The sequence below is a fragment of the Plecotus auritus genome (genome assembly GCF_963455305.1).
Source record: "Plecotus auritus genome assembly, chromosome: 7".
Lineage (NCBI taxonomy): Eukaryota > Metazoa > Chordata > Mammalia > Chiroptera > Vespertilionidae > Plecotus > Plecotus auritus.
The window spans coordinates 43,082,927-43,109,907 of record NC_137774.1 but is presented as its reverse complement, the minus strand read 5'-3'; the positions used below and the strand labels follow the sequence as shown (position 1 = coordinate 43,109,907).

At 44.5% G+C, this 26,981-nt stretch overlaps 1 protein-coding gene and 1 pseudogene across 3 annotated transcripts; one reads left to right on the top strand and one right to left on the bottom strand.

The window, feature by feature from the left end:
• Nucleotides 1-14,184: 14,184 nt before the first annotated feature.
• On the bottom strand, nucleotides 14,185-16,693 carry LOC308252584 (H/ACA ribonucleoprotein complex subunit 3-like; annotated as a pseudogene). The gene is made up of 3 exons: nucleotides 16,619-16,693; nucleotides 14,332-14,515; nucleotides 14,185-14,202 (listed from the first exon to the last, which is right to left on the bottom strand). The product of its transcript is annotated as an H/ACA ribonucleoprotein complex subunit 3-like (transcript).
• Nucleotides 16,694-18,084: 1,391 nt separating this feature from the next.
• TM4SF5 (transmembrane 4 L six family member 5) lies at nucleotides 18,085-25,434 on the top strand (the record flags this gene model as incomplete). 2 transcript variants are annotated; one of them, XM_080679680.1, is made up of 5 exons in its annotated part: nucleotides 18,085-18,293; nucleotides 24,273-24,353; nucleotides 24,730-24,866; nucleotides 25,073-25,253; nucleotides 25,331-25,434. In XM_080679680.1, 5 exons carry the CDS (start codon nucleotides 18,117-18,119, stop codon nucleotides 25,343-25,345), a joined length of 591 nt encoding a protein of 196 aa, XP_080535806.1. The 2 variants fall into 2 exon arrangements, with proteins under 2 accessions (XP_080535806.1, XP_080535805.1); XM_080679679.1 differs by lacking the exon at nucleotides 25,331-25,434 and having other exon boundaries at nucleotides 18,117-18,293; nucleotides 25,073-25,280.
• Nucleotides 25,435-26,981: the final 1,547 nt, after the last annotated feature.

The window sequence follows — 26,981 nt, the reverse complement described above, 5'->3', positions numbered from 1 at the left end:
ATGGACACCATCCAGAACCACAGGAAAGCTGGCTGAGTGGAAATTCTACAACTAGAAGAAAAGAGGAAAGCACATTGAGACTCAGAGGAGCTGCAAAAGGCTGAGGTATGGAGACTTGCACATGGAGAGGATGGGCGGCTATGTGCACGGGCTGCTGAGTGTGCTGCTGGCTTTCTAAAGCAGGAGGGAGACGGAAGCTCCTGACTGCACTGAACTCCAGTCCCGGGCGAAACGCTGGGAAACCAGACTCATTCGGGGGGAATCTGGACAATCAGGAAAAGAGAAAGCACACTGAGACTTGGGAGCTGCGAAAGGCAGAGGTCCAGAGGCGCGTGCGCACAGAGAGGACTGACTGCTGAATGCACGGGCGGCTGAGTGCGCGGCTGGCTTTCTAAAGCAGGAGGGAGATGGAAGCTCCCAACTGCACTGAACTCCAGTGCTGGGTGAGACTCTGGGGACCCAGACTCATTTGGGGAGAAACTGGACTGTCTGGCAGTGGGCGAAACTCGAGGGTGGCTCTCTCTCAGAGGTACTGGCAGTGATTACCGAGGGACACTGAGACCCAGGGGCCTCATAGGGCAGGGCTGACAGGAAACCAAGGTTGTATGCTCCGCCCTGAAACTCCACCCCATCCAAGCTGAGCACAGAGGCTTTTGCAATTTTGCAAGTCTTGTCTCACAAGAGTGTCTCCAGCACAGAAGTTCTCCCTGCATAGACACAGCTGATCCTCACAGCCAATTGGCCTGGAGGTCAATTCCTCCCAGTGATACCAACAACAATCAAGACTTAACTACAACAAGGCTGAGCACACAGTCCACAAAGGGGTGCACCAAGAGTGTCCACCTCAGGTAACTGGGGAGGCTGAGCCACTGGGCCCTATAGGACACCTAGCACACAAAGCTACTCTACCAACTCAGGGAAGCAGCGAAAATGCAGAGACAAAGAAACAGATCACAAATTAAAGAAATGGAGGAAAGCAAACAACTGGATATAGAGTTAAAAACCACAGTTATAAGGTTTTTCAAGAATTTCCTAGAAAAGGCCGATAAATTTAGCGAGACCCTTGAGGATATGAAAAAGGACCAACTAGAAATTAAACATACACTGACTGAAATAAAAAATATTATACAGAGACCTAACAGCAGACTAGAGGACCGCAAGAATCCAGTCAAATATTTGAAATACAAAGAAGCAAAGAACACTCAACCGGAAAAGCAAAAAGAAAAAAGAATCCAAAAAGTTGAAGATAGTGTAAGGAGCCTCTGGGACAACCTCTAGCTTACCAACATCCGAATTATGGGGGTGCCAGAAGAAGAGAGAGAGCAAGATACTGAAAACCTATTAGAAGAAATAATGACAGAAAACTTCCCTCACCTGGTGAAAGAAATAGACTTACAAGTTCAGGAAGCGCACAGAACCCCAAACAAATGGAATCCAAAGAGGACCACACCAAGACACATCATAATTAAAATGCCAAGGGCAAAAGACAAAGAGAGAATCTTGAAAGCAGCAAGAGAAAAACAGTTAGTTACCTACAAGGGAGTACCCATACGACTGTCAGCTGATTTCTCAAGAGAAATTATGCAGGCCAGAAGGGAGTGGCAAGAAATATTCAAAGTGATGAATAGCAAAAACCTACAACCAAGATTACTCTACCCAGCAAAGCTATCATTCAGAATTGAAGGTCAGATAAAGAGCTTCACAGATAAGAAAAAGCTAAAGGAGTTCATCAACACCAAACCAGTATTGTACGAAATGCTGAAAGGTATTCTTTAAGAAGAGGAAGAAGAAGAAAAAGGTAAAGATAAAAATTATGAACTACAAATACATATCTATCAACAAGTGAATCTAAAAATCAAGTGAATAAAAAATCTGATAAACAGAATAAACTGGTGAATATAATAGAACCAGGGGCATAGAAAGGGAGTGGACTGACAATTCTCGGGGGGAAAGGGGTGTGGGGGGTGCGGAAGAGAATGGACAAAAAGCGTACACCTATGGATGAGGACAGTGCGGGGGGGCAGAGGGTGGGGTGGGAACCAGGTGGAGGGGAGCTATGGGGGGAAAAAGAGGAACAATTGTAATAATCTGAACAATAAAGATTTATTAAATTTTAAAAAAAGAGCCAGAAAGCTGCAGGTGGTTACCTTTAATGGCCCCAGTACCCACATGCTAGTGAGGCCATGGGTTTTGTTTGGTTTCCAAGTGTTTGGAGATTTTCCTGTTAACTTTCTGCTACTGATTTCTAGTTTGGGTCCATTGTGGTCAGAAACACACTCTGTATGATTTCAGTTCTTTTAAATGTATCGAGGTTTGTTTTATAGCCCAGAATATGGTCTATTTTGGTACATGTCCCATGAGTGCTTAAAAAGAACTGATATTCTGGTGTTGTTGGGTGGAGTGATCTAAAGTATGGCGTACATCCTGTTGGTTGGTGGTGGTGTTGAGTTCTTCGGTATGCTTGCAATTTCCTGTCTAATTGTTTAATTGGTTGCTAAGAGGTAGGCCATGGGTTATTGGATATTTTTTAATCCTCACCCAAGGATATTTTTCCATTGATTTTTAGAGAGAGTGGAAGAGAGAGGGAAAAACAGAAAGAAATATCGATGTGAGAGAAATACATCTTTTGGTTGCCTCCTACACATGCCCTAACCAGGGCCCAGGCCAGGGAGAAGCCTGCAACCAAGGTATGTGCCCTTGTCCGGAATCAAACCCAGGACCCTTTGGTCTGCAGGCCAATGCTCTCCCCACTGAGCCAAACCAACTAGGGCTGGTTTGAGTGCAGGCCAATTCAGATCCAGAACCCTGGAGAAGCTCTTCTGAGATTCACTCTATTGGCCTAGCATGGAAAGTACAAAGAGCAAATATGCACACATTGTCCTAAGATATGTATATATGTCCCTCTAATGCTCACAACAAACTTACAAGTATCGTCATCATCATCATTATTACTTTACAGATGGGAAACTGAGGCACAGGGAGGTTGAGTAACCTAACCAAGGTCAAGTAGAGTAGCCTGGAAACAAACCCAGGCAATCTGGCTCCTGAATATGAGCTTTTGACCTCTACACTATACTGCTCCTTAAAAAATGACACGATTTCCCAGGACAGATAAGAAAGGCTTTCTGTGAAAGCCCTTTATTCCTTGATGATTAGCCAGGCAAAGAATCAAAAACACTTCCATTAAGTTTTCTTTGAAATACATGGAAGGATTTAAGGGAGGCCCACAAAGATAGATTCATGAGCTTCTGGTATGATCACTATTTCCCCATTCCAACATTGTTCACCTCACCACTACAATGTGAGGTGGAATAAAATAGAATGAAAATCAAGGCTTATGAATGAATACGGTGTCACTCACCACTTGTGGCGACTAGACACAAGAAATGTGGCAAGTCTCATGCCCTGGCCGGTTTGGCTCAGTGGATAGAGCGTCAGCCTGCGGACTGAAGGGTCCCGGGTTCGATTCCGGTCAAGGGCATGTACCTTGGTTGCGGGCACATCCCCAGTGGGAGGTGTGCAGGAGGCAGCTGATCGATGTTTCTCTCTCATCGATGTTTCTAACTCTCTACCCCTCTCCTTTCCTCTCTGTAAAAAATCAATAAAATATATTAAAAAAAAAAAAGAAATGTGGCAAGTCTCATTTGAGCTGTGCCTTAAGTGTAAAATGCAAACTGGATTTCGAAGACTCAGTATGGAGAAAAGAATGTAAAATGTATCACTAATAACTTTTTTATTGATTATGTGTTGAAATGATTACATTTTTATATATTAGGTTAAAGAAATATACTCTTAAAAATTTTTTTAAAAGATAAGGCTTCGGGGTCAGACAGCCTGGGCTTAAATCCAGGATGCCTACGAACTAGCTTTATGACCTGGGGAAAGTTATCCAACCTCTGTGTCTGTTCCCCACCTATAAATGGTGTCAGATAGTAACAGGGTTGTCATGAGGATGAAGGAAATGAACCAATGTAAATGTGTAGAATAGTTCTCAGCAGAGTTCAATAGATGTTGTATGTTGTTATTATTATTATTGCAAACTGCTTAAGAGAACAATCTCAAAACAGAGACTACAACTGACACTAACTTCCTGCCTTTCACAAAGAAAAGATCATGCCTTACATCCCCGTTGATTGCAGGTATGCCACATGCCTACACTTGCCAGGGTATTCATTGTCACCTTGACTTAGCCCTTAACGACTCTGTTTACCCACTCTTGGGTTCAATCTCCTCCCTCCTCCTACCAGCCCCAAAACCTTTCACTGGACCCTCTAGAACAGTGGTTCTCAACCTTTCTAATGCCACACCCCTTTAATACAGTTCCTCATGTTGTGGTGACCCTCAACCATAAAATTATTTTCGTTGCTACTTCATAACTGTAATTTTGCTACTGTTATGAATCGTAATGTAAATATCTGTGTTTTCTGATGGTCTTAGGTGACCCTGCTAGCGGTTCTCAACCCACAGGTTAAGAATCGCTGCTGTAGAGACTAAGACCATCGGAAAACACAGATATTTACATTACGATTCATAACAGTAGCAAAATTACAGTTATGAAATAGCAACGAAAATAATTTTATGGTTGGTGGTCACCACAACATGAGGAACTGTATTAAAGGGTTGCGGCATTAGAAAGGTTGAGAACCACTGCTCTAGAACTTAAGCTCAAACAAGTCCTCTAATTATCAACCCGTCTTGCTCTCACAGACTATGCCTTTACTCCAAAGCCACTGTTCTCTAGCAACCCTTGGAGGAGGTATTTGTTTTTTTCGCCACATGCCCCAAGGTGAGGCAGGTGTCTTTCTTACTCCCCTTCCAAAAACTTCAGCTTTTGGCAGGGGACAGTAACTAGGCCTCTGGCCAAATTCAACCCAACACTTGTTTTCGCATGGCCTCTAACCCTGACTCTTTGAAGCATATGCCAACAGACTATATCACTCATTTCCCAGGATTGAACCCACAACCTTGGTGTAGCAGGACAATGCTCTAACCAACTGAGCTACCCAGCCAGGGCTCATTATCCATTCTTGTTGCAATCACTTTCTATCTACCTTCATTGAAGGCTTAAGCATTTGGCTTATGTTACTTACCATTAATCATGATTTTATTAATGTAGACTAAGGCAACCACCTAGACAACCCATCCAACACCCCAACCTCTCAGTTCCTTGTCCTCTGCAACCTAATACAATCTTCTCCTTCATCCCACCTCAACAACACACTCCAATGGCCAAACCCTAGAATTCTGTCATTATCAGTAACTGCACCACCACCAATCTGCTGATTTCAAGCCTCCATCTTTTCAGTCCCCATCTGGCACCCTCAGTTCAACAATCCTTACGTGCTTGGGGCTCTTTAGTCTGTTGACCAGTCCACATTTTCACTGTCCACCACCCTCTTCATGTCTTTACATTCCACCTCACTCAGTTTAGATCTGACTGGCCATTACTATTATCATTCTTTTGCATACACTTCTAATTCTCTTGTCCTTCTCCCTCCATCTTACTTGCAAGACTGTAAGTGTGATTAAACCACACTCATCAGCAATGAGACTTTCCCTGAGCTACTAAGCGTAGATGGAGATAAACAACTGTGCTAACAGATCTCACTTTGAATTTATAATGGCAAGTCACAAGTAGGCTCTTAGTACTGCCCAACAATCTTATTGTTTCCTATTCTCTCTCCTATTCTCTGAAATGATGACTACATATTCCTTCTCTCCTCAAATGGCACCCCCCCCCCAACACCATCCTCAGCTAGTGATCTTAAAATTTTTTAGTTGATTTTTAGAGAGGGAGAGGGAGGAGAAAGGAGAGAGAGAAACATTGATTTGTTGTTCCACTTATTTATGCATTTATTGGTTGATACTTTTTTTATGTGCCCTGATCAGGGATCAAATCCACAACCTTGACATATCAGGACAATGCTCTAACCAACTGAGCTACTAGTCCAAGCTGTGATCTTAATTTTTATTTATTTTTTTAATACATTTTATTGATTTTTACAGACAGGAAGGGAGAGGGATAGAAAGTTAGAAACATCGATGAGAGAGAAACATTGATCAGCTGCCTCCTGCACACCCCCTACTGGGGATGTGCCCGCAACCAAGGTACATGCCCTTAACTGGAATCGAACCTGGGACCCTTCAGTCCGCAGGCCGACACTCTATCCACTGAGCCAAACCAGCTAGAGCTTAATTTTTATTTTATAGAGAAAAGGGAAGCAACTAGAACTTACTCATTTTCCCACCAGTGCTTCTTATGATGTCTAGTCCCTGCAAATTCCCTTTTTTCTATTTTTTTGTGGGTCTTTCATGTTGAATGTGTTCCTCAAATGTCTAGACATTTTTTCTTCCCCATTCCTATCCCCACCACTCCAACGAAAGCACCCCTGTTGAGGTAATGCCAAATCCATGGACAGTACTCACCCTCTTGGCAGCATTTAATGGAGTTGTCACTCCCTCCTTGAAACTCTATCTTGGCCTCCAGGACATCTCACTTCCTTGTTTTCCTCCCACCATGCCAGGGGATCCTTTTGCTAGTGCCGCCTCCTCTTACAAGTTTCTCTTCCTCTACCCTCTGTTCTCTTACTACACTCACTTCCCTACCACTGCCCCACACACCTATCTTTCCCATACTTCCTCATGTTTATTAATAGCACCAACCATCCCATAATTGGGTCCAAATCTTAGGGTTTATCCATGCATGCAAACCCTCAGCAGGTCCCAATGGCTGTATCTTCAAACCATTTCCCAAATCTTGTCACTTTTCACCATCTCTGCCATTATCACATGGGTCCAGGCTACCTCTATTCCTCACCTGGGCTGCTATAAGAACCTCCTTAATGATTGCCCAACCCCAGTCTTACCGGTCCACAGTCCATTCTCCTCATAACAAAGGGTAACAGTACAACCTAAAGCAGATCATGTCTGCCACTGTTCCAGACTCCAGTGACTTCCCCATGTCATCTATGATAGCACTTCATATTCTGCCTCTCTCTGTTTAGATCTGATTGTTCATTACTATTATGAACATGACCAGCAAGGGTTAGAGCCCTGCATTACCTCTCCAGCTCTTCTGTCACTCACCAAGCTCCCACTCAGCATTTTTTTTTTTTAAAGTAAAGTACTGACTGTTCTTTTTATTTATTTATTTAATATATTTTATTGATTTTTTACAGAGAGGAAGGGAGAGAGATCGAGAGTTAGAAACATCCATGAGAGAGAAACATCGATCAGCTGCCTCCTGCACACTCCCCACTGGGGATGTGCCCGCAACCAAGGTACATGCCCTTGACCGGAATCGAACCTGGGACCCTTCAGTCCGCAGGCCGACGCTCTATCCACTGAGCCAAACCAGCTAGGGCCAGTCAGCAATTCTTGATGTGTCTACAGCAGGCCCAGTTCATTTCCTCACAGACATCTCCCAAATTTTCCTTTTTCCTAAATATCACTGCCTCAGAGAAACCTTTCCTAACCTCCCTAACTAAAATAGTCCTCATTACCTGTTAGTCTGTCTCCTTAACTTGTTATGTTTTTCCTCATAACACTGTTCACTACCTAAAATTATATATTTATTTGTTTATTTATTGTCTCCCTCTCCGACTGACTCCCCAGCATGTTGAACAATGCCCAGTATAACTCAATAAATCTCTGCTGCATGAAAGAAAGAAAAGGAGAGTGGGAAGAAAGAGAGATATAACAAGCAGATATGCAAAAAATCTTGGGAAACTGGTTTTGTCTAAAGCTGGCTTAAATCATTAGCTTTTCCCCGCTTCATATTTTCATCAATTGTGTTGATCACACAGCACAGCAGTTACAACCACAAGAATTAGAGTCTGACAGGCTGGAGTCCAAGTCCCAGCTTGACTAGTTTCAGCTGGGTGGTCTTAGGCACGTTACTTAATCTTTCTGGGCCTCATACACACATTCAGCAGATACAACAGGGGCACTATGCTGGGCTGTTGTGAAAATTATATAAGGCAATATATGATAACTCTCTAGCAACAAGGCTGGCTAATCATATATACTTAATAATCTGGTGTTGCCCGGCCGGCCTGTCTCAGTGGTTGAGCATTGACATAAAAACCAGGAGGTCAGGGTTCAATTCCCGGTCAGGGCACATGCCCAGGTTGCAGGCTCAAGCCCCAGTGCCAGGTGTGCAGGAGGCAGCCAATCAATGACTCTCTCATCATTGATGTTTCTATCTCTCTCTCCCTCTCCCTTCCTTTCTGAAATCAATAAAAACATATATTTTTTAAAAAGAAGGGCCTTTAAAAAAAATAATAATCATCTGGTGTTATTTATGCCCATTCTTCAAGTTTTGCCAAGATACATTCTCATTGTTTATAATAATCTTTGTAATTTGGATGTTCGCATTTATCAAAGAATTATTTAGGACAGTTTTGGGGTTTTTAAGAGGTTGCTAGTTTATTGTATTGTGGTGAGAGAATGTGGCCAAGATAATTTCAGGTTTGGGGAATTTGGTATTTCTTTCAGAGCTTAATGGGTCAATATTTGTAAATTTTTATTGGCATTTAAAAAGGTGTGTTCTCCATCTATGAGATACAAACTTCAGTACATATAATTTGAATGCAAGCTTTAGGATGGAGAATATCTATGTTCACTGTTGTATTCCTGGTATCCGGCAAGGGGCCTGGTATTGCAGACGTTCAATAATATTTGTTGAATGAGTGGCTAATTAACCAATAAACCTTATAATTATTATTATTTTGATTTTTTTATTTGTTTGTTTTTGATTAATTCTCACCAGAGGATATTTTTCCATTGATTTTTAGGAGGAATGGAAGAGAGAGGGAAAGACAGAGAGAAACATCAATGTGAGAGAAACACATCGATTGGTTGCCTCCTGCATGAGCCCTGACCAGGGCCCAGGCCGAAGAGGAGCCTGCAACCAAGGTACGTGCCCTTGATTGAAATCGAACCCAGGTCCCTTTGGTCATAAGCCGATGCTCTATCCACTGAGGCTAGGGCTTATTTTGGATTCTTAATACTTTTGTATATTTTTTCTTACTTCATCTGCCAGAGTCTGGTGAGTTATGTTGCAATTTCCCACTATTATTATATTTCTGAAAGTTACCCAATGTGTTTCTAACTATTTTGGCTTTATATATTTCAATACACTATGAGTTAGTGCCTGAAGGTTTTATGGCTAGTCTATAACCATTATAAAAATACCCATATCAATATAAAGTGACCATTGAACAAAACACTATCTATACAATACAGTTTAATTTTATTATGCTTTTTTTGGATAAGCAACACATTAATAATAAAACTCAAAAGGTACAAAAATACTTTTTCACAAAAGTGAAAAGTAATTTCCCTTCCTCTCTTGTCTCCCATTACCCTATTTCCCTCCTCTGAAGCAACCACTGTTGAAAGAATTTTACTTATTAGCTCAATTTGAAAACAATAATTTTCTCATAGAAGAGTTTAAAATATTCACATGAATTGTTTTGACCTATATATTTGGTATAGTCATCTTATTTTATGATTCCTTGATGCTTTATCTTCTGTTATGTGGGTTAAGTTTTCTTCTATTTTATCTTTTCTGGTGCTTTGGAAGGCATATAACCTATTTTTTATTGCTCTAATGTTCCCTTTAAGATTTTCAAAAGTATCCTTAACTTGTATTTCTTGACTTGGGGGTCAAGAGTGAAATAACATGCTAATACTCCCCAATTACTCTAAGAAGTTAAGCATATCTCTTTCCTTCTCTCCTCAGATAATGTTGATTAAATCAAGGTTACAAATATATATTATCACTAGAGGCCCAGTGCACAGATTCGTGCACCAGTGGAGTCCCTCGGCCTGGCCTGTGGGATCAGGCCGAAACAGGCTCTCCGACATTTCCCTAGGGGTCCCGGATTATGAGAGGGCAGTTCTCGGGTATGCACCCCAGAATCGGGCTCCCTCCTCTCTGGTTCTGGTTGCATCACTCAAGAACCGCAGCTGCCAAGACGCTCGGCAGCTCTTGTGTTGAGCATCTGTCCCCTGGTGGTCAGTATGAGTCATAGCTACTGGTTGGATGGTCAGATGGTTGGACAGTTGGACAGTCGCTTAGGCTTTTATATACTATATAGATAGTTCTAATCTGGCCCTGTGGTTGTAAGAAAAATTTGCCCATTATCGTTCATGTGGCTCCCCAAAATTTATAATTTGAGGTCCTAACCCCCAATGTGACTATTTAGAGGTAGGTTCTTTAAATAAGTTAAAGTGAGGTCATTACAATGGGCCCTCATCCAAAATGACTGGTATCCTTATAAAAAAAGGAAATTTGGACACTGACATGTCAGAGGGAAGATCACATGAGGATACAGGAAGGAGAATGCTATCTACAAGCTAAATTAACCAACCCTGCTGACATCCTGACTGATCTCCGCCTTCTGGCCCCCAGAACTTTGAGAATCAATTTCTGTTGTTTAAGTCACCCAGTCTGTGGTACTTTGTTACAGCAGCCCTAGCAAACTAATACATTACCCAAAATAACTCAAAGAAAAGGGGACCATGTGGCAAGCCCCCTCTCATCTTCCCACAGTGTCTCTAATGACCCTCCCAAGAGGAACCAATAGAAGACAGAGCATCCTGTGTTCCGTGCTGGGCTGCCATCTGCTGGCAGTTCTTTCCTGCCATTCACTGTCCCTAATGAGGATATGGTGACTGACACCTCTTAGATGACATTTGTCTTCCCCTGCTCAGGAGTCCTCCTTGCTAGCACCCCTGAAGTGAGTATACACTACATTAATAAGGAGTTAAGCAGTCTTCTTTTTTTTAAGAAAACATTTTATTGTGTTTTTTAGAGAGAAAGGAAGAGAAAGGGAGAGAAAGAGAAAAACGTTGATGTGAGAGCAAAACATCATGGGCTGCCTCCTGCATGACCCCTACCAGGTATCTAGCCCAAAACTCCAGCATGTGCCCTTGACCAGGAATCAAACCGGCAACCATTCAGTGCATGGGACAACGCCCAACCAACTGAGTCACGCTGGCCAGGGCAGAAATTAAGCAGTCTTGACTGCAATGTTTTGATATCTCATCCTGGGGATAATGAGGAGAGAGACACTGGGCATGGAGCTACTACTCTAGCAACTTGGTTCTTTGCCCCATACTCACAGATGGCTCCTCATTCTTAATACTCTGCCTCTTTCTACAATTCTCTCCTAATTTCTGCTGAGTTGGTGCCCTTTTCTCAGGAAACCAACCCCTTCTTGCCTATGGAAAGAATCTATCCAATACCTTCTTGGGTCTTGCAAATATTGCAGTCAAATGCATTTCTCCCAGTGGGCCTCAGTGTCTATTCACCACAAACATGCAGTGGAGGGTGAGAATAGACAGTGAGCTCTGGTACCCTGGTCTCCAGGTGTCTCAGCAGTGAGAGGGGAGAGGAGAGGGGCTATATTCACAACCTTTCTACAGAAAAATCTGAATTCAAACACTCGCCACCATCTGGGGACTATTTCTCTCCTAAAGACTCCATGTGGTCCTCATTTGGACCTTAATTCTCAGGACCTGATAACTCTGGCCTTACCATGCTAAGAGATCATTCAACCCCCACCCCCTCCCCAGATTACATTATGAGACATCCTCAGTGGAGTCCTCTGAAAAGCATCGCTCTTATTCTCAGCTATTCCTTCATACCTTTCACCTCCATGGTTTTATGTCCCCACTTCAGGAAACAAAGCCACTATTCATTTGTTTGCCCAAGCCTGAAATTTAGTTTTGTTTCATCTTTGGTTTCCTTCTTTTTTTCCATTACCTCCACATTGAATCCATCAGTAGCCCACTGCCCCCCATACACATCCCCACGCTCCACATCTATATCATTTCTCACCTGCACCACTGTGATAGTTCCCAACCCCTGCTTCCACCCTTCCCCTCTACAGTCCATTCCCTGGACACGACCAAAACAGTCTTCTAAAAACTAAAATAAAATCATATCACTCCCTTGCTTAAACGCCCCCCACCCCGCCCCAAGGCTTCTAAAGGCCTCACAAGGCCCTACATGATCTAACCCCTGCCTACCCCTCTGCCCTCATCTTGGATCCCTCTCCCCCATTATTTTTAGAGACAGTGGATGGGAGGGAAGGAGGTGGGGGGGGGGAGGGAGAGAGAGAGAGAGAGAGAGAGAGAGGGAACATCGATGTGAGGGAGAAACATTGATTGGTTGCCTCCCGCACATACCTGGACCAAGGCTGGGGATGAAACCTGCAACCCAGCCTGACCAGTGTGGCTCAGTGGTTGAATGTCAACCACCCATGAACCAGGAGGTCACAGTTCAATTCCCAGTCAGGGCACATGCCTGGGTTGCAGGCTCAATCCCCAATGGGGGTGGTGTGCGGGAGGCAGCTGGTCAATTATTCTCTCCCATCATTGAAGTTTCTATCTCTCTCTCCCTCTCCCTTCGTCTCTGGAATTAATAAAAAAATTTAAAAAAAAAATCTGCAACCCAGGTATGTGCCCTTGACTAGGAATCAAACCCGCAACCCTGTGGTGTGTGGGCCGATGCTCTAACCACTGAGCCACCGGCTAGGGCCTTTTGGTCCCTTAATGCAATTCTTCTCTGCCAGAGCCTCAACCCAGAACATGCTCTGTCCCTCAACCCAGAACATGCTCTGCCTCCAGTTCAATACGAGGCTGTCTTGTCCTGTCCTTCAGGCCTCTTCCAAGAGGCTCCCCTCTCTGAGTGGAGACAACAAACCATTACGGTCAACAGCACAGACTCTGGAGCCAAACTGCCTGGATTCCCATCCAGACACTTTCAGTTTCCTCATCTGCAAACCAAGGCTAATGATTATCATTCCAATTGTAGGTTTGTTATGAGAATTATGGGAGTTAATATATATTAAATACTTAGAACAGAGCCTGGCATACAGGATAGCCATTATTATCATGTTAGTTATTATTAGTAGTATATCCTACAGGCCCACTGCTAACATTTGTAAGGCCCAGGACAGTAGTACAAATGAAGACCCACATATCTTACGTCTAAGTGTTTTAATGTATAAATCAAGCTATACACAAGGCCTGGCCCACATTTGTACCCTTAACCTGTTTACCTCCTTACAATCCAGAGGCTACGGGACCCGAAGTCTTCCCTGGACCAGAGCTGCCACCTGCAAACCTAAAGGTTGGCCCAGAACAGCTGGGGCAGGGTGAGCAGATGCTGCGCAGATTCCCATGTGGTTGATGACACCCCCTACCCCCAACCCTGACACACAACCTTGGTGTATCGGGACAACACTCTAACCAACTCAACTACCCGGCCAGAGCCAACACAATGCTTTCTTAACACTCAAAATTTTTAAAATATATTTTTATTGATTTCAGAGAGGAAGGAAGAGGAGAGAGAGATAGAAACAGCAATGATCGGCTGCCTCCTGCACACCCCCCACTGGGGATCGAGCGCACAACCTGGGCATGTGCCCTTAACCGGAATCGAACCCGGCACCCTCCAGTCCACAGGCCAACACTCTAGCCACTGAGCTAAACTAGCTAGGGCTTAACACTCAAATTTTTTATTTTTTGTTAATTAAAGCTCTTTTAGAACCTTTAAAAAATTATCCTGATACATACATGAAAAAAAACTGTAAGTAAAATAAATTGGTTAAAATATTCCAAAAATTTCTTAGGGTCTGACTCTTCTGAATCACTTTCTGAATGTTATCAGTGTCTGTGTTTTTCCACACCATACTGTCCTCTGTGCCATCAAAGGCGCTGGTGATGCAGCATTCAATGTTGTCCGTGTTTTGGATTTTGGCCTTTCTAATAGGTGTGCAGGGAAATCTGCATTTCTCTAGTGACATGATTGTAAGCATCTTTTGAGATGCTTATTTGTCATCTTTATATCTTCTTTTCTTTTTTAATTTAAATTCTTTATTGTTTCATGTATTACACATGTCTCCTTTTTCCCCCATTGACCTCTCCCTGGCCGCCCCCAACCCCCAGCATCTTTATATCTTCTTTGGTGAGGTATATATTCAGGTCTTTTGCCCAATGTTTTAATCAGGGGGTTTTTTTATTATTGTTGTTGAGTTTTAAGAGTTCTTTGTATGTTTTTTTTCTTTCAAATCATTTTAATAACCTGGCAGTGACTCAAAATAGGAAAAGAAGACTCAAACTTGTTCCCTTTAAGGGGGGTGCTGCCACGATTGCTTCGCACAAGCATGATCAAAGGTCATGATGACACTGGATTCCAAAGAGCAAGGGGGGTAAGAAGGCTTCAAGGCCCACAGAGTGGACAGCTTGGTTTCGGAAAGTCTCCGAGGGGTGGCAAGTGGCAGGAGAGACATGACATTTAAGGAACCCTCGGATTACAGGGCGAGGTTGCTGGGTCATCAGAACCTTGAAACATTTCTTGATGGTGATTGTCAAGAGTATGTGTCATCTGGGGAGAACCGAGCAGGATGGGCCGAGCAGGTCTGTTGTCCCATAGGATCAAACTTCTTCAGGGTATAGACCGGTCTCCCTGTTCATTGAGGTGATACTGGAGAAACGCGATCTAGCTAAAGCAGGGGGTTCCAGCTCCGCCTGCAGCTCTCTTTGTATATTTTAGATAACAATTCTTTATCAGGTGTGTCTTTTGCAAATATGTTCTCCCATTCTGTGACTTATCTTCTCATTCTCTTGACAGTGCCTTTCTCAGAACAGAAGTTTTTTATTTATTTATTTATTTACTTATTTATTTATTAACAAAGGTGGAAATTTATTGAAGAACAAACACAGACTCCCATGTGGGGAGGGGGAAAGAGTCCCCTCAGAGCAGAAGTTTTTAATTTTAATGAAGTCCAACTTATCAGTTATTTCTTTCATGAATCATACCTGAAAGTTAGTTCTACCTTTGGAAGTTTTGATGACCTAAACCAAGAAATATCCTTTTTGTTCTGGTAAACTTGGTTTTTCCTGATATAGTTCTTTAAAATGGCCCCTGGACATGGCACATTCAGTTCATAACTAGATTTATGAAACTTATTTACAATTATGCCAAGACTTTCACATTTTGGAGTTTTCTATTTTACTTCATTGTTTGGTAAGTTAAAATACTTTTAAAAGGAGAAGAAGGAGGAGAAAGTGGAGGAGGGGGAGGAAGAGAAAACAGTGATATTTCCAAACCCAAGCATTCTCAGAAATGCAATTCTGTTGCCCTTCACACACAAAAAGCAACTTAAATATATATACAACAACTGAATGATAGCTTTTGGGTTTTGTTGTTGTTGTTTCTTCTTTTACTGTCGTTACTATGTGTGTTGCTCCTTTGTCTTCTGCCATTGCAGAGAAATCTCAGGCCAGACCAGCTCGGGTTCCTTTCCAGGTAGCTTTTCAGTTCTGCTGAGATGTACCTTTAATTCACAGTTCTCTTCCTTATGGCTTCTGTTTATTTATGGTTTTAACTTCCTCGTGACTTTTGCTCCCTCCCTGCTTTCATATTTATTTTAACTTGGGGCCACCCTTCCCTCTGATGACTCTCTCAGGTTGTCTCACATTCAAGTTTCCCAAGAATAAAGATCCCATTTGTTGATAAATCATCATTAAGTGAGGTACCTCTGCTGGGCAGAGCTCTTGCCTCAAGCTACCTCATAGGTCTCTGGCTATGGGTCAGCTACTCATACCTGGATCAGTCAGCTGTGGCCTAGACAATGGGGTCTGTATCCGTCAGCTATTGCTGTGGAACAAAAAAAAAAAAAAACACCCACAAAGTCTTAGTGGCATACAAATATGAGCATTTATTTCACTCATACATGCATGGGTTGGTTGGAGGTCAGCTGATATAGGCTGGGATCTGATCTGGGTCTTTTCCTTGTATCTTACACCTTCCTTTTACCAGTGGGTTAACTTGGGCATGTTATTCCCATGGCAGTGACGGGGCACAAGGCCTAGGCTCAGAACTGGGATATCGTCACTTCTGCCCACATTCCACTGTGCCCATATGGCGGGAGGTACAGGCTATCTCTGGTGGGTGGGACAACAACTGTCATAGCAAAAAGCATGGAGGATTGAGGAACTGGAGCAAAGAATTCCATTTTTACCACAGGATCACCTGGTTATATAGCCATAAGCTATAAAGCTAATAAGCATGGAAAATCATCTGTACAGACCCCCTCAAAGGAAGTTGCTGGGATAATGACAGTCTGGGTCTTCTCAGAGAGAGGCAGGGTAACAAGTTAAAGGACGCTTTGCAACACTTACAGGTAACCACTATCAGGATTTTAGAGATGCCTTCTAAAACACAAGAGAATAGTAAATAAATAAATGAATAAATAAAATAACAACTCATGATAAGACACAGAAAAGTTAATGAAAAGAACATCCAAAAACAACATAGAAATTTTTAAGCATTAAACAATACAACAAAAGCCAAACAAAATATCAGTATTACAATAGCTGTCTATGAATCAGAGGCAGATAGTGGGGAGAGCTTCAAAGCACTTTCTTTTTTCAGGTATCCTCTGATTCATAAATAGTAGCTCCTCTGTCTCAGAAATAGTAAAAATTTCTCTAACATTCTGGCATTCATTTTGAGGGGTAAGTTTTCTCCATTTTTCATGTCTCTGTAGTTTGAGTGGATGGCCAGGACAAGCGACAGCAGAGGCCACTGGCTGGATACCACTTTCTGTGTGACATTCTCATCACTTGCCTTCTGAAGTCCTGCAGCACTTCCTGCCGCCCTGGTCTCTTCCATGGCACTACCACATCCTACTTGGGCCTTCACTCTTCTTTTTTCGCTCGCAAGGCCCATATCTGAGTCTCATGCATGCAATTTTGAATCCCCGCAGTCTCCAGAACAAGGCCCTGTCCACAGCATGGGCTCTCTATAAAAAAGACTCTATGTAGCCCTGGCCAGTTTGGCTCAGTGGATAGAGAGAGCATCGGCTTGCAGACTAAGGGGTCCCAGATTGATTCCAGTCAAAGGCATCTGTCCGGGTTGCAGGCTCTATCTCCAGTAGGGGGCGTGTAGGAGGTAGCCAATAAATGATTCTCTCTCATCATTGATGTTTCTATCTCTCCCTCTCCCTACCTCTCTGAAATCAATAAAAATTATTTATATATATATATATATATATATATATATATATATATATATATATATATATATATATATATATATATATAAAGACTCTTTGTAGTAGTCGGCAGAAATACAATTCAAACTGCTGCACATAATCAAAACTTTCCAAGGGATGATGGGGCTTCTGGCATAGCTGAATCTGCATGTTCAAAGATATAATCAACAGACCTAGTGTCTTTCCATCCTTTGAATGTTCTTTCCTCTGGATTGACTTCACTTTCTAACACCCAATGTGCCATCAGCAATTTCAGCTCCCCAACAAAAACAGAACTTCTTGGACCTCAGATTGCCAACAACAACAAAAACAGAAAATAATTCTCAGGGGACTGGCTTGGATCACGTGGCCATCGCTGAGTCAAACGCTGAGGCCAGGAATGGAATGCTCTAACCACTCAGGCTTCCATTGAGAGCCCAACAGGAAGAGGGTTTGATAAACAAATATGGAGAAGAAGAAATGAAAGAACAACGAATATCCACTACTATCTTCTTAGTTTCTTTCCAGACGGAAACCTCCCTGCAGGACTGATGGGAATGATGAGGCCACCATACAGCTGCTTGGTGTATCCTAGTTTACAAAGTACTGCTTACATTGTCTCATTTAATCCTTACAGCCAGCCTGTGAGCCAAGTGCCACTACACAGATAAGGCAACTAAGGCTTAGATAAATTAAGGGGCTTGACTAAATCACAAAGCAGGTAAGTAGCCAACAGAGGGGCTGAGGAGAGGTGCGTGCAGGGAAAAGAGGAAGAACACACTGACCCCAGGCAACTTCCTCTGTATCAAGCTCCCCCACCGTCTCCACCACATCCTCCCCTTCACCTCACAGACAGCAGTCCCCTCCCCCAACATCTCCCCCACCCCCATTACCACCACCTCTACCTCCTCTTTGCCTGTATCTCCTGCTTCTCTCCCTTATCTTGCCTGTCTAGTTTCTGCCACACCTCTTTCCTGACCTTTGCTCCCTGCTCCAGGCTTGTTTTCCTCCCCTCCGGCCTCCGGGCTCACTTTCACTCACTGCCTGTCCAACCACCGCACCATGTGCACGGGAAAGTGTGCCCGCTTCGTGGGGCTCTCCCTCATCACCCTCTCCCTTGTCTGCATCGTGGCCAACGCCCTCCTGCTGGTGCCTAATGGGAAGACCACTTGGACCAACACCGAGAACCTCAGCTTGCAAGTCTGGTTAATGGCTGGCTTCTTCGGCGGGGGCCTGCTGGTGAGAAGGCTAGAGAGGCAGGGGCCTGGGTGCCCCTCTAAGGGGTTCTGAACAGGAGGGAGAGGGAGAGAGGGAAACGGGCAGCTGCCTGGGAAGGGATGGCAGTGGTACGGTGAGACCTGGATCTGGTCCCAAACACTGAGCACTGGGGAGAGGTGCTGGAGGAGCCCCAGGGTCCTGAGCTGAATGTCTGAGGGGAACAAGAAGGAAAGGAGCCTCACTGCTCTAAGCAGCTTCCCTTCTGGGAAGGGAGTATGTCCTACCTGCCCCTCCTCATCCCACCACTGAGCTGATGCTGGAGGCCACAAAGGTTGAGGCAGAAGGAGCAGCTGGTTGTGTGGGAGGTTATCAGGGCAAGATAATAATGGGTGTGTGTGTGGGGGGGGGGGGTGCTTTGATAAAGTCTGGAGCCAGGAAGCAGTGTCACGGATTAGTCATTCTATTTCTCATCTTGGTGTCATCCTCCCCAGTCTCCATGTCTCTTCACTCTTACCCCACTTTTTTTTTTAAACGGAAATTTGAAAAAAAAAAAAAAATATATATATATATATATATATATATATGGATAGAGTTAGAAACATCGATCAGCTGCCTCCTGCACACCCCCTATTGGGGATGTGCCCGCAACCAAGGTACATACCCTTGACCAGAATCGAACCTGGGACCCTTCAGTCCACAGGCCGATGCTTTATCCACTGAGCCAAACAAGTTAGGCCTCACCCCACATTTCTGAATGCCCCCTCTGTGCTCAGAGCTAAGGATAAACTCAAACCTAGGTCAGGGTGATGAAGAAGGTGCCCCCACATCTTCCTGGAGACTAGAATCTCTCAGGAAAAGTGGGAGACACAGATTCCCTGGACTTCCTACTTCCCACCCTGCAACTCCCTCCCCATTTAGAGGAACTTTGGAAGATCAAGCTAGTTTAATATCTTCATGGGATGAAGACGAAAGACCCACCCAGCACAGTTCCACTTCTCAGGATAGCTGACAGATAAAATTTTCTGGGAGACGTCTCCTCTTTATCTCTTTCATAGGTCCACCTCTTCTTCTTTATCCACCAATCTCCTCTTACCCTCTGGGGTCTTTGCTCCTACTCCCTATCCCACATGGATTCATGGCTGTTGGACTCTACTCCATCCCTCTGACCTCAACTCTCTCTGAGATGTCACCTCAGATTGCCAACACATCATGCTCTTCTCCAGCTTAAACCACACAATCTAACCAGCCTGCGTCAGGGGAGATCCCTGAGGATGCCCTCTCAACGTGCTCATTCCCAGCTGTCTTCCTCCCCCCTTCATGCCTGGAGCCACTCTTGAGAAGGCTTTTTCAAATCTATTCACCTGGTCCGTGCTCTGCCATGAGGACACAGGCGAGGTCCCTGCTCTCCCTGAAGCTGGCATTCCCACCGGGGAGACACACGGTATCACAGAAGCAAGAACGTAAGCCTCATTACATCAGGTACATTACATTACCCCGGCTGCTGTGTGCCAGGTGCCTAGACCAGAGCCATGCACTTAAGAGGCACTTGAAAAAAAGTAAATAAATGAGCAAGATGATTTCAGATAGGAGTAGGTATTACCAAGAAAACAAAGCAGCCCTAACCGGTTTGGCTCAGTGGATAGAGCGTCGGCCTGCGGACTCAAGGGTCCCAGGTTCGATTCTGGCCAAGGGCATGTACCTTGGTTGCGGGCACATACCCGGTGGGGAGTGTGCAGGAGGCAGCTAATTGATGTTTCTCTCTCATCAATGTTTCTAACTCTCTATCCCTCTCCCTTCCTCTCCGTAAAAAAATCAATAAAATATATTAAAAAAAGAAAACAATTGGTTGGGTGTCATCCAGTGCTGTCAATAGAGAACTCGTAGAGCAAGATCGAGGGCCACTTCTTATAGTGTTTTCAAGGAAGGCCTCAAAGAGGTGATGTCTGAACTGAGACACACACCTTCCCCCCAAAAAAAGAATCAGCATGGCAGACAGCGTGACTGACAGTACAAAGCCCCAGGCAGGAACAGGCTCACATATCTGAGGACCGGATAGGTAGCCAGTGCAGCTGAGGTTAAATGAGATGAGATCTTGGGTAGGCAGAGGCCAGAGAAAATATATATACTCTTGAAAGCCACAGGAGAAATTTGAATTTTGCTCTCTAAGTACAACAGAAAATGATTGAAGGACATGTTATTTTTTTTTTGAACTTTTTAAACTTGTTTTTTGAACTTTTCTTTAAGTTATACAGACAATTGCCCAGATCCTCAGTATACAGCTCAGTGAATTTTTACAAAGTGAATACACTCAGCACTCAAAATACAGGTCATTACCAGAATCCCAGGTGTGTCTCCCACCAGACACTACCTCCACTGACAAGAGTCCCAAATCTCTTGGCTTCTATCCCATAGATTAGTTTTGCCCATTTGGCACTTTATATAAATGGACTCATACAGTGTGGACACCTGTGTCTGGTGTCTGGCTTCTTGAGCTCAACATTATGTGTGTGAGGGTCATCCACATTATTACATGTATTTGTAGTTTATTATTTCTTATGCATTCCATTGTGTGAATATACCACAATTTATTTAAGCATTCTACTGTTGATGGACATTTGAATAGTTTCCAACTTGGGTTTATTACAAATAATGCTACCATAAAGATACCTGAAAATGTCTTTAGGTGAATAAATGTTTGCATTACTGTTGGATGTATACCTAGGAGTAAATCTGCTGGTTCTTAAGTGTGCAAATACTAGTATTCAGTGCAACTAGATATTATCAAAGAGTTTTCTGAAGCTCTTATACTAAGTCCATTTCCATTAGCAAAGTATTAGAGTTCTAGTTGCTCCATACCCTATTGGGCTTAAGAATATCCCTCTAGCCCTGGCGATGTAGCTCAATTGGTTGGGTGTTGTCCAGTGCACCAGGAGGTTGATGGTTCAATTTCCCCATCAAGGGCATATGCCTGGGTTTTGGGCTCAGTCTCCACTAGGGGGCATGCAGGAGGCAGCCAATCGATGTTGCACTTTCAAATCGATGTTTCTCCCCCTTCCCTTCTGCACACTCCACTCTCTCTAAAAAAAAAATTTTTTAAATCAGTAAACTATACTTTTTTTATTTATAAATAAACTATTCTTTTAAAGAAAATCCCTCTTGCAGCTATGTGGAGAATGGAGAGTGGGAAGTCAATAGTGGATGCTGAAAAACCAGATGGAGGGATGAAGGTCACTGCAGTTGCCCAGGAGAGATGATAGTGGCTTGAACGAGGCCAGTGGCCATGGAGTTGGAGAAAAGTAAGCAGATTAGAGCAATACACTCAGTGTTTCCTCCCGTGTTTACAATTACTCATCTCTTTTTATTAAGATGAGTAGAGAATGAGACAGAGAAATTCAGATAACAAAAAGAAACACTTTGACTGAAAAAGTAAGAATATCAAATAGATAGGTCATTCAAAATTTATAAACCCAAAGGCAATTCTAGGTGTCTGGATCCAGGAGCTTCCCAGTAAGTGACCTAACCAGAGAGGCTAAGCCAGAGGGCCAAAACTGGCCCTAGAGCCCTGGCCAGTGTTTCTCAGTGGTTAGAGCTTCGGCCCATGCACCAAAGGGTCAAGGGCTCGATTCCCAGTCAAGGGCATGTACCTGGGTTGCAGGTTCAATCCCTGGCTCTGGTCAGGGTGTATGTGGGAAGCAACCAATTGATGCATCTCTCTCACATTGATGTCTCTCTCTCCTTCTCCTTCTCTCCCTTCCACTCTCTCTATCAGGTGAGGATTAAAAAAAAAAAAAAAAAACACTGGCCCTGGCCCTAGACCTACCATAAACATAGAGGAGGGGAGAGTGTCTGGTGAAAAGTTTATTCAACTCTGCAGGTGTTTCTGTGAGGTTGCAGTAGGTCACATAACAGAACTAAAACTCTCAGCCCCTCCCCTGGAGAAGAACAAAATGCTGCTTTGTGTGATGTGGGCCAGACAAGGTTCACAGGGAGGCAGAGATCAAGACAGTTGTGGGATTCCAGAAATGAGAGATAGGCAAAGAACCTGGCATGGTGCAACAAAGATAAGGCTGGAGCCAAATCAAGGAGCCTGGAATGCCTTTCCAGAGTTGCGTTTTGATGAGCTACTCTTTGAGGAGACTCTAAAGGATGTGAGCATACAAGACTAATAAAACTTAAAAAATAATTTAAAAAAAACCTTAAGCTTAATGGTAGCATGTAGGATGGAGTGTGGGGTGGCCTGAAGCAAGAGATAGGGAATCTCGCCCTGACCCGTTTGGCTCAGTGGATAGAGCATTGGCCTGCGGACTGAAGGATCTCAGGTCAAGGGCATGTACCTTGGTTTCGGGCACATCCCCAGTAGGGAGTGTGCAGGAGGCAGCTGATCGATGTTTCTAACTCTCTATCCCTCTCACTTCCTCTCTGTAAAAAATCAATAAAATATATATATTTTAAAAAGAGATAGGCAATCTAGTAGGCGGGCTAAAAACATCATCTTCGTGGGAGATGATTAGGGATTTTCTTTGAAGAAAAAGAAAGAACTAACAAATTCAAAAGCTGTTGAAGGAAAAGTCAAGAGGATTTGAAGTCTGGCTGGGTGTAAAGGATTCAAGTTTTTTCATCTCTCCCAATTTTTTTGGTGGGGGAGGCAACCAAAATTTTTGGTTGGCCTTAAAAAAAAAAAAAAAAAGATTCAAGTTTTCCAACCTGGGTAATCTGGAGGATAGCTCTAGTGATGGAGACAAGAAAGTCAATGGGAGCCCAGCCAGCGTAGCTCAGTGGTTGAGCATTGACCTATGAACCAGGGGGTCATGGTTTCGATTCCCTGTCAGGGCACATGCCCAGATTGCAGGCTCCATCCCCAGTGTGAAGTGTGCAGGAGGCAGCTGATCAATGATTCTCTCTCATCATTGATGTTTCTGTCTTTCTTCCCTCCCTTCCTCTCTGTAATCGATAAAATTATGTTTTTTTAAAAAAAAGGAAGTTGATGGGAGATGAATTTGGGGAATAAATTGTGAGGTCAGTATGAGGCTGGCTGAATTTGAGCTAAAACCAAGTCATTCAAGTGAACATATATCCTTAGGCAGTTAGATTTGAATCTGGAGGCATGATTTAGGAGGTGACTATTGGCAGAGGAAGAAGCTGATGCCCTGGAGGAGATGGGCTCCATGAGGAAGGCCACAGGGAGAAAGAAAGACAAATAGGACCAGGGCTGTATCTTGGGGATTTTTTAAAAATATATTTTATTGATTTTTTTACAGAGAGGAAGGGAGAGGGATAGAGAGTTAGAAATATTGATGAGAGAGAAACATCGATCAGCTGCCTCCTGCACACCCGCCACTGGGGATGTGCCCACAACCAAGGTACATGCCCTTGACTGGAATCGAACCCGGGACCCTTCAGTCCGCAGGCCGACGCACGCTCTATCCACTGAGCCAAACCGGTCAGGGCTCTTGGGGATTCTTATACTTCCCATCAGAGCCTCCACTAACATTCTCCTCCACCCTCCACCATCATGATCCCGGACACTCCAGCACCACCATTCCTTCCTGCTGTTGAGGGACGTTACAGTTATTGAGCATTTACTCTGAGCTAGTCTTGACATCCAGTCAACTTGTTACTTCATTTAAAAAAATCATGGGATCAGCCCTGTGAGGTAGGTATAGCAGACCCATTTTACAGAGAACAAAACAGAGACCCTGAGAGATGAATCTATTTGTGGAGTGTGCAGTGCATTGGGGTTAGCATTAAACCCAGGCCTCCTGGCTCCCATTCAATTGAGCACCGAACATGTGTCAAGATTTATTGGGAATATATTATTAGGCCCTACCCTCCTGGAGGCTACAATCAGGAGAAGTACAGATCAGATAAGTTCTTCCTACAATCCAAAGGGCTGAGGACATCGAAGACATCGCAGGCAGGTTCCGGGAGGAGGAAAGCACTGATGCCACTAGCCTTGCGGATCTGGAGGGACTGGCTGTTACACGCACTTTTGTTCCATAGGTACTGTGTCCGGGAATTGCAGCCGTCCGGGCAGGGGGCAAGGGCTGTTGCGGTGCAGGCTGCTGTGGGAATCGCTGCAGGGTAAGATCCAAATTCAGAGGGGATCCAGGATCGTCTTTGAACAGGTCTAGAAAGAGCCAACCTAAAGCCACGCCCCCTCTTCCTAGCTGCACCACCTGCTCTGCAGACCCAGGATCCACCTCTTCCCCGCCCTACCCCAACCCCATTACCCCAGCGCGCACCACACTCCACCTCCCACCCCCCCCCCACCCCCGCCAAATCTTAGACCTCAATGGGCCTGATCAGAGGGGACTACAACCCCATGAACCTCCGCAGCCGCTGGCTCTTAGGGTTAACCTAACTCCTAGCAATGGGGTTTGAAGGAAAATGTATAGGGGGAGGAGGGAGGAGCTAGGCGGGGCCGACTCACCTCTCCTTCCACTCACTCCACGTCCAGATGCTGCGATCGGTCTTCTGCTCGGCGTTAGGGGTGCTTGGAGCCATCTATTGCCTCTCAGTATCCGGAACCGGGCTCCGAAATGGACCCATATGTAGGAAGGACAGCAGTTGGGGCTACCATTTCAAAGAGACCGAGTAAGGCTTAGCCGGTTTCTGCGCACTCACTACCCCATTCTGTGTCTCTCCCCACGAGGGCCGGACCTGCCTTGGAGAGCGCTTCCTCCACGTGGGCCTAATGAGGCCTTTGCAAAGCCCCCTTGGCACGTGCTCAGGACGGGGAACCGGGAGAGGGGCTCTCCGCGGTGACCTCCGTCTCTCACGTGACCTTGTCGGATCCACAGAGGCTCTTACTTGCTCAACTGCACCCAGTGGGATGTGTGCGAGGAGCCACCTAACGTGGTCACCTGGCATGTGACGCTCTTCTCGCTGCTGGTGGCTGCCTCGTGCCTGGAGCTTGTGCTGTGTGGGGTGCAGGTGGTGAACGCGGCCATTGGTGTCCTCTGTGGCGATTGCAGGAAGAAGGTGGGACCCCGTGCCCAGGAGCTTTAGAGGGAACCTACTTGCTCCCCAGCTGCGTTCTCACGTTCTCTTTTCCGCAGGGCACCCCTCAATGAGGCTCCACTGACCACTCTGCTCGCCGCTGGACGCCCACCCGACCCACCCCTCCCTGAAATAAACCGTTTTGAGCTCTCTTGCACATCTCAGATTGTGCCCTATGTGAGCCTCCAGATACGCCGGGCTTGTGGCTCTCCTGTGTAGGGCACGTGCACCCCGCTTATTTTCTTAGCAAACAGTTATTTTTTAAAGCATGAGTTTAAATTTATTATTTATTTATCATTTTTAATTGATTTTAGAGAGAGGAAGGGGAAGAGAAAGAGAAAGATTGATGCCAGAGAAAACATCAATTGGTTGCCTCACCCACACATCCCAACCAAGATCCATCTGCAATCTGGGTATGTGCCCCAACCGGGAATGAACCATCTCTTAGTGTACCTATCAGGCTCCAACCAACTGAGCCAGGCTGGCCAGGGCAGCAAATAGTTATTGAGCTGTTAGTGTGCACCGGAAATACCTGCCGGGGTTCTTTTCCCAGCCTTACAAAGGGTTCAGCATTCTGGAGAAAGGGGCTGCATGTAGATGATTAAAAAGTCCAAAGACGAAAGATAATTTTGAAAGGCATTGGGGGTCAGAGGAGCTTCAGCTGAAGGAACTAAAGACTCCTACCTTGACCAATGACCTGTGCTTTTATTCAACACAATTTGTCCTAAGGCAAGGTGGAAATAATACAATTCAAAGGGTAAGGTTTCAAAGGGTTTACAAAAGCATTGTGAATTTGGGGAATAGCCTACAGCTGTTCAGGTATTTGGCCAACAGGAGGCAATAAAATGCCCTGAGCTGTCTGGCAGTTAACAATCCTATTCAGGTTTGGGGGAAGTGCCATTTAGCCGTTTCCAACAGGTAAACTACATATGTGGCTCACTCTTGTTGAGCCACCCAAGCTTCACCAACCTTTTGGTGAAACTCTTGTAATTATTACATGCTAAATTGGTTCCCGGCAAATACCGTAGTTAAGACAAGTTCTGCGCTCTTAATTTAACATTCCAGGGTGGAAAATTGGCAGTTTTTAAAAGAAGCAAAAGATCAGCTGATGATAAGCACTTTTACAAAACTCGTTGAGAACTGGCCAGTGTGGCTCAGTTGGTTGGACTGTAGTCCTGTACACCCAGAGGTTGCCTGCTAATTTGATTCTGGGTCAGGGCACATACCTAGGTTTTGGGCTCGATCCAGGTGGGGACTCATACTAGAGGCAGGTAACCAATCTATCTCTCTCTCTCCCCCCCTCCCCGCCCCTTCTCTAAAATCAGTAAAACATATCCTCAGGTGAAGATTAAAAAATAACATGTTGACAATGGGATAGATATACACTCTGAGAAAGTGAAATTGGAGCTGAAATCCGCTTACGGGCTAACCACCTGGATAGCTGAGGGATTCCAGGCAGAGAGATCAAGGGCAAAGATCCAAAATGGGAATCAGTATACAGAAAAGCCACCGCTGGAGTTTGGGGGGGCAGGAGGGGGGCAGGGGACAACTATGGAAAAGACACATTAACCAATTAAGCTCTAGAAAATGAAGCCTGAAGGTGTGGGAACAGGTCACCTCCTAGTTTGGTAGAAGTTTCTTAATCTGAGATAACTGGTGGCTCAGTAAAGAAATAACCTGGGCGTTTAATGGGCATGATGTGTATGCAGA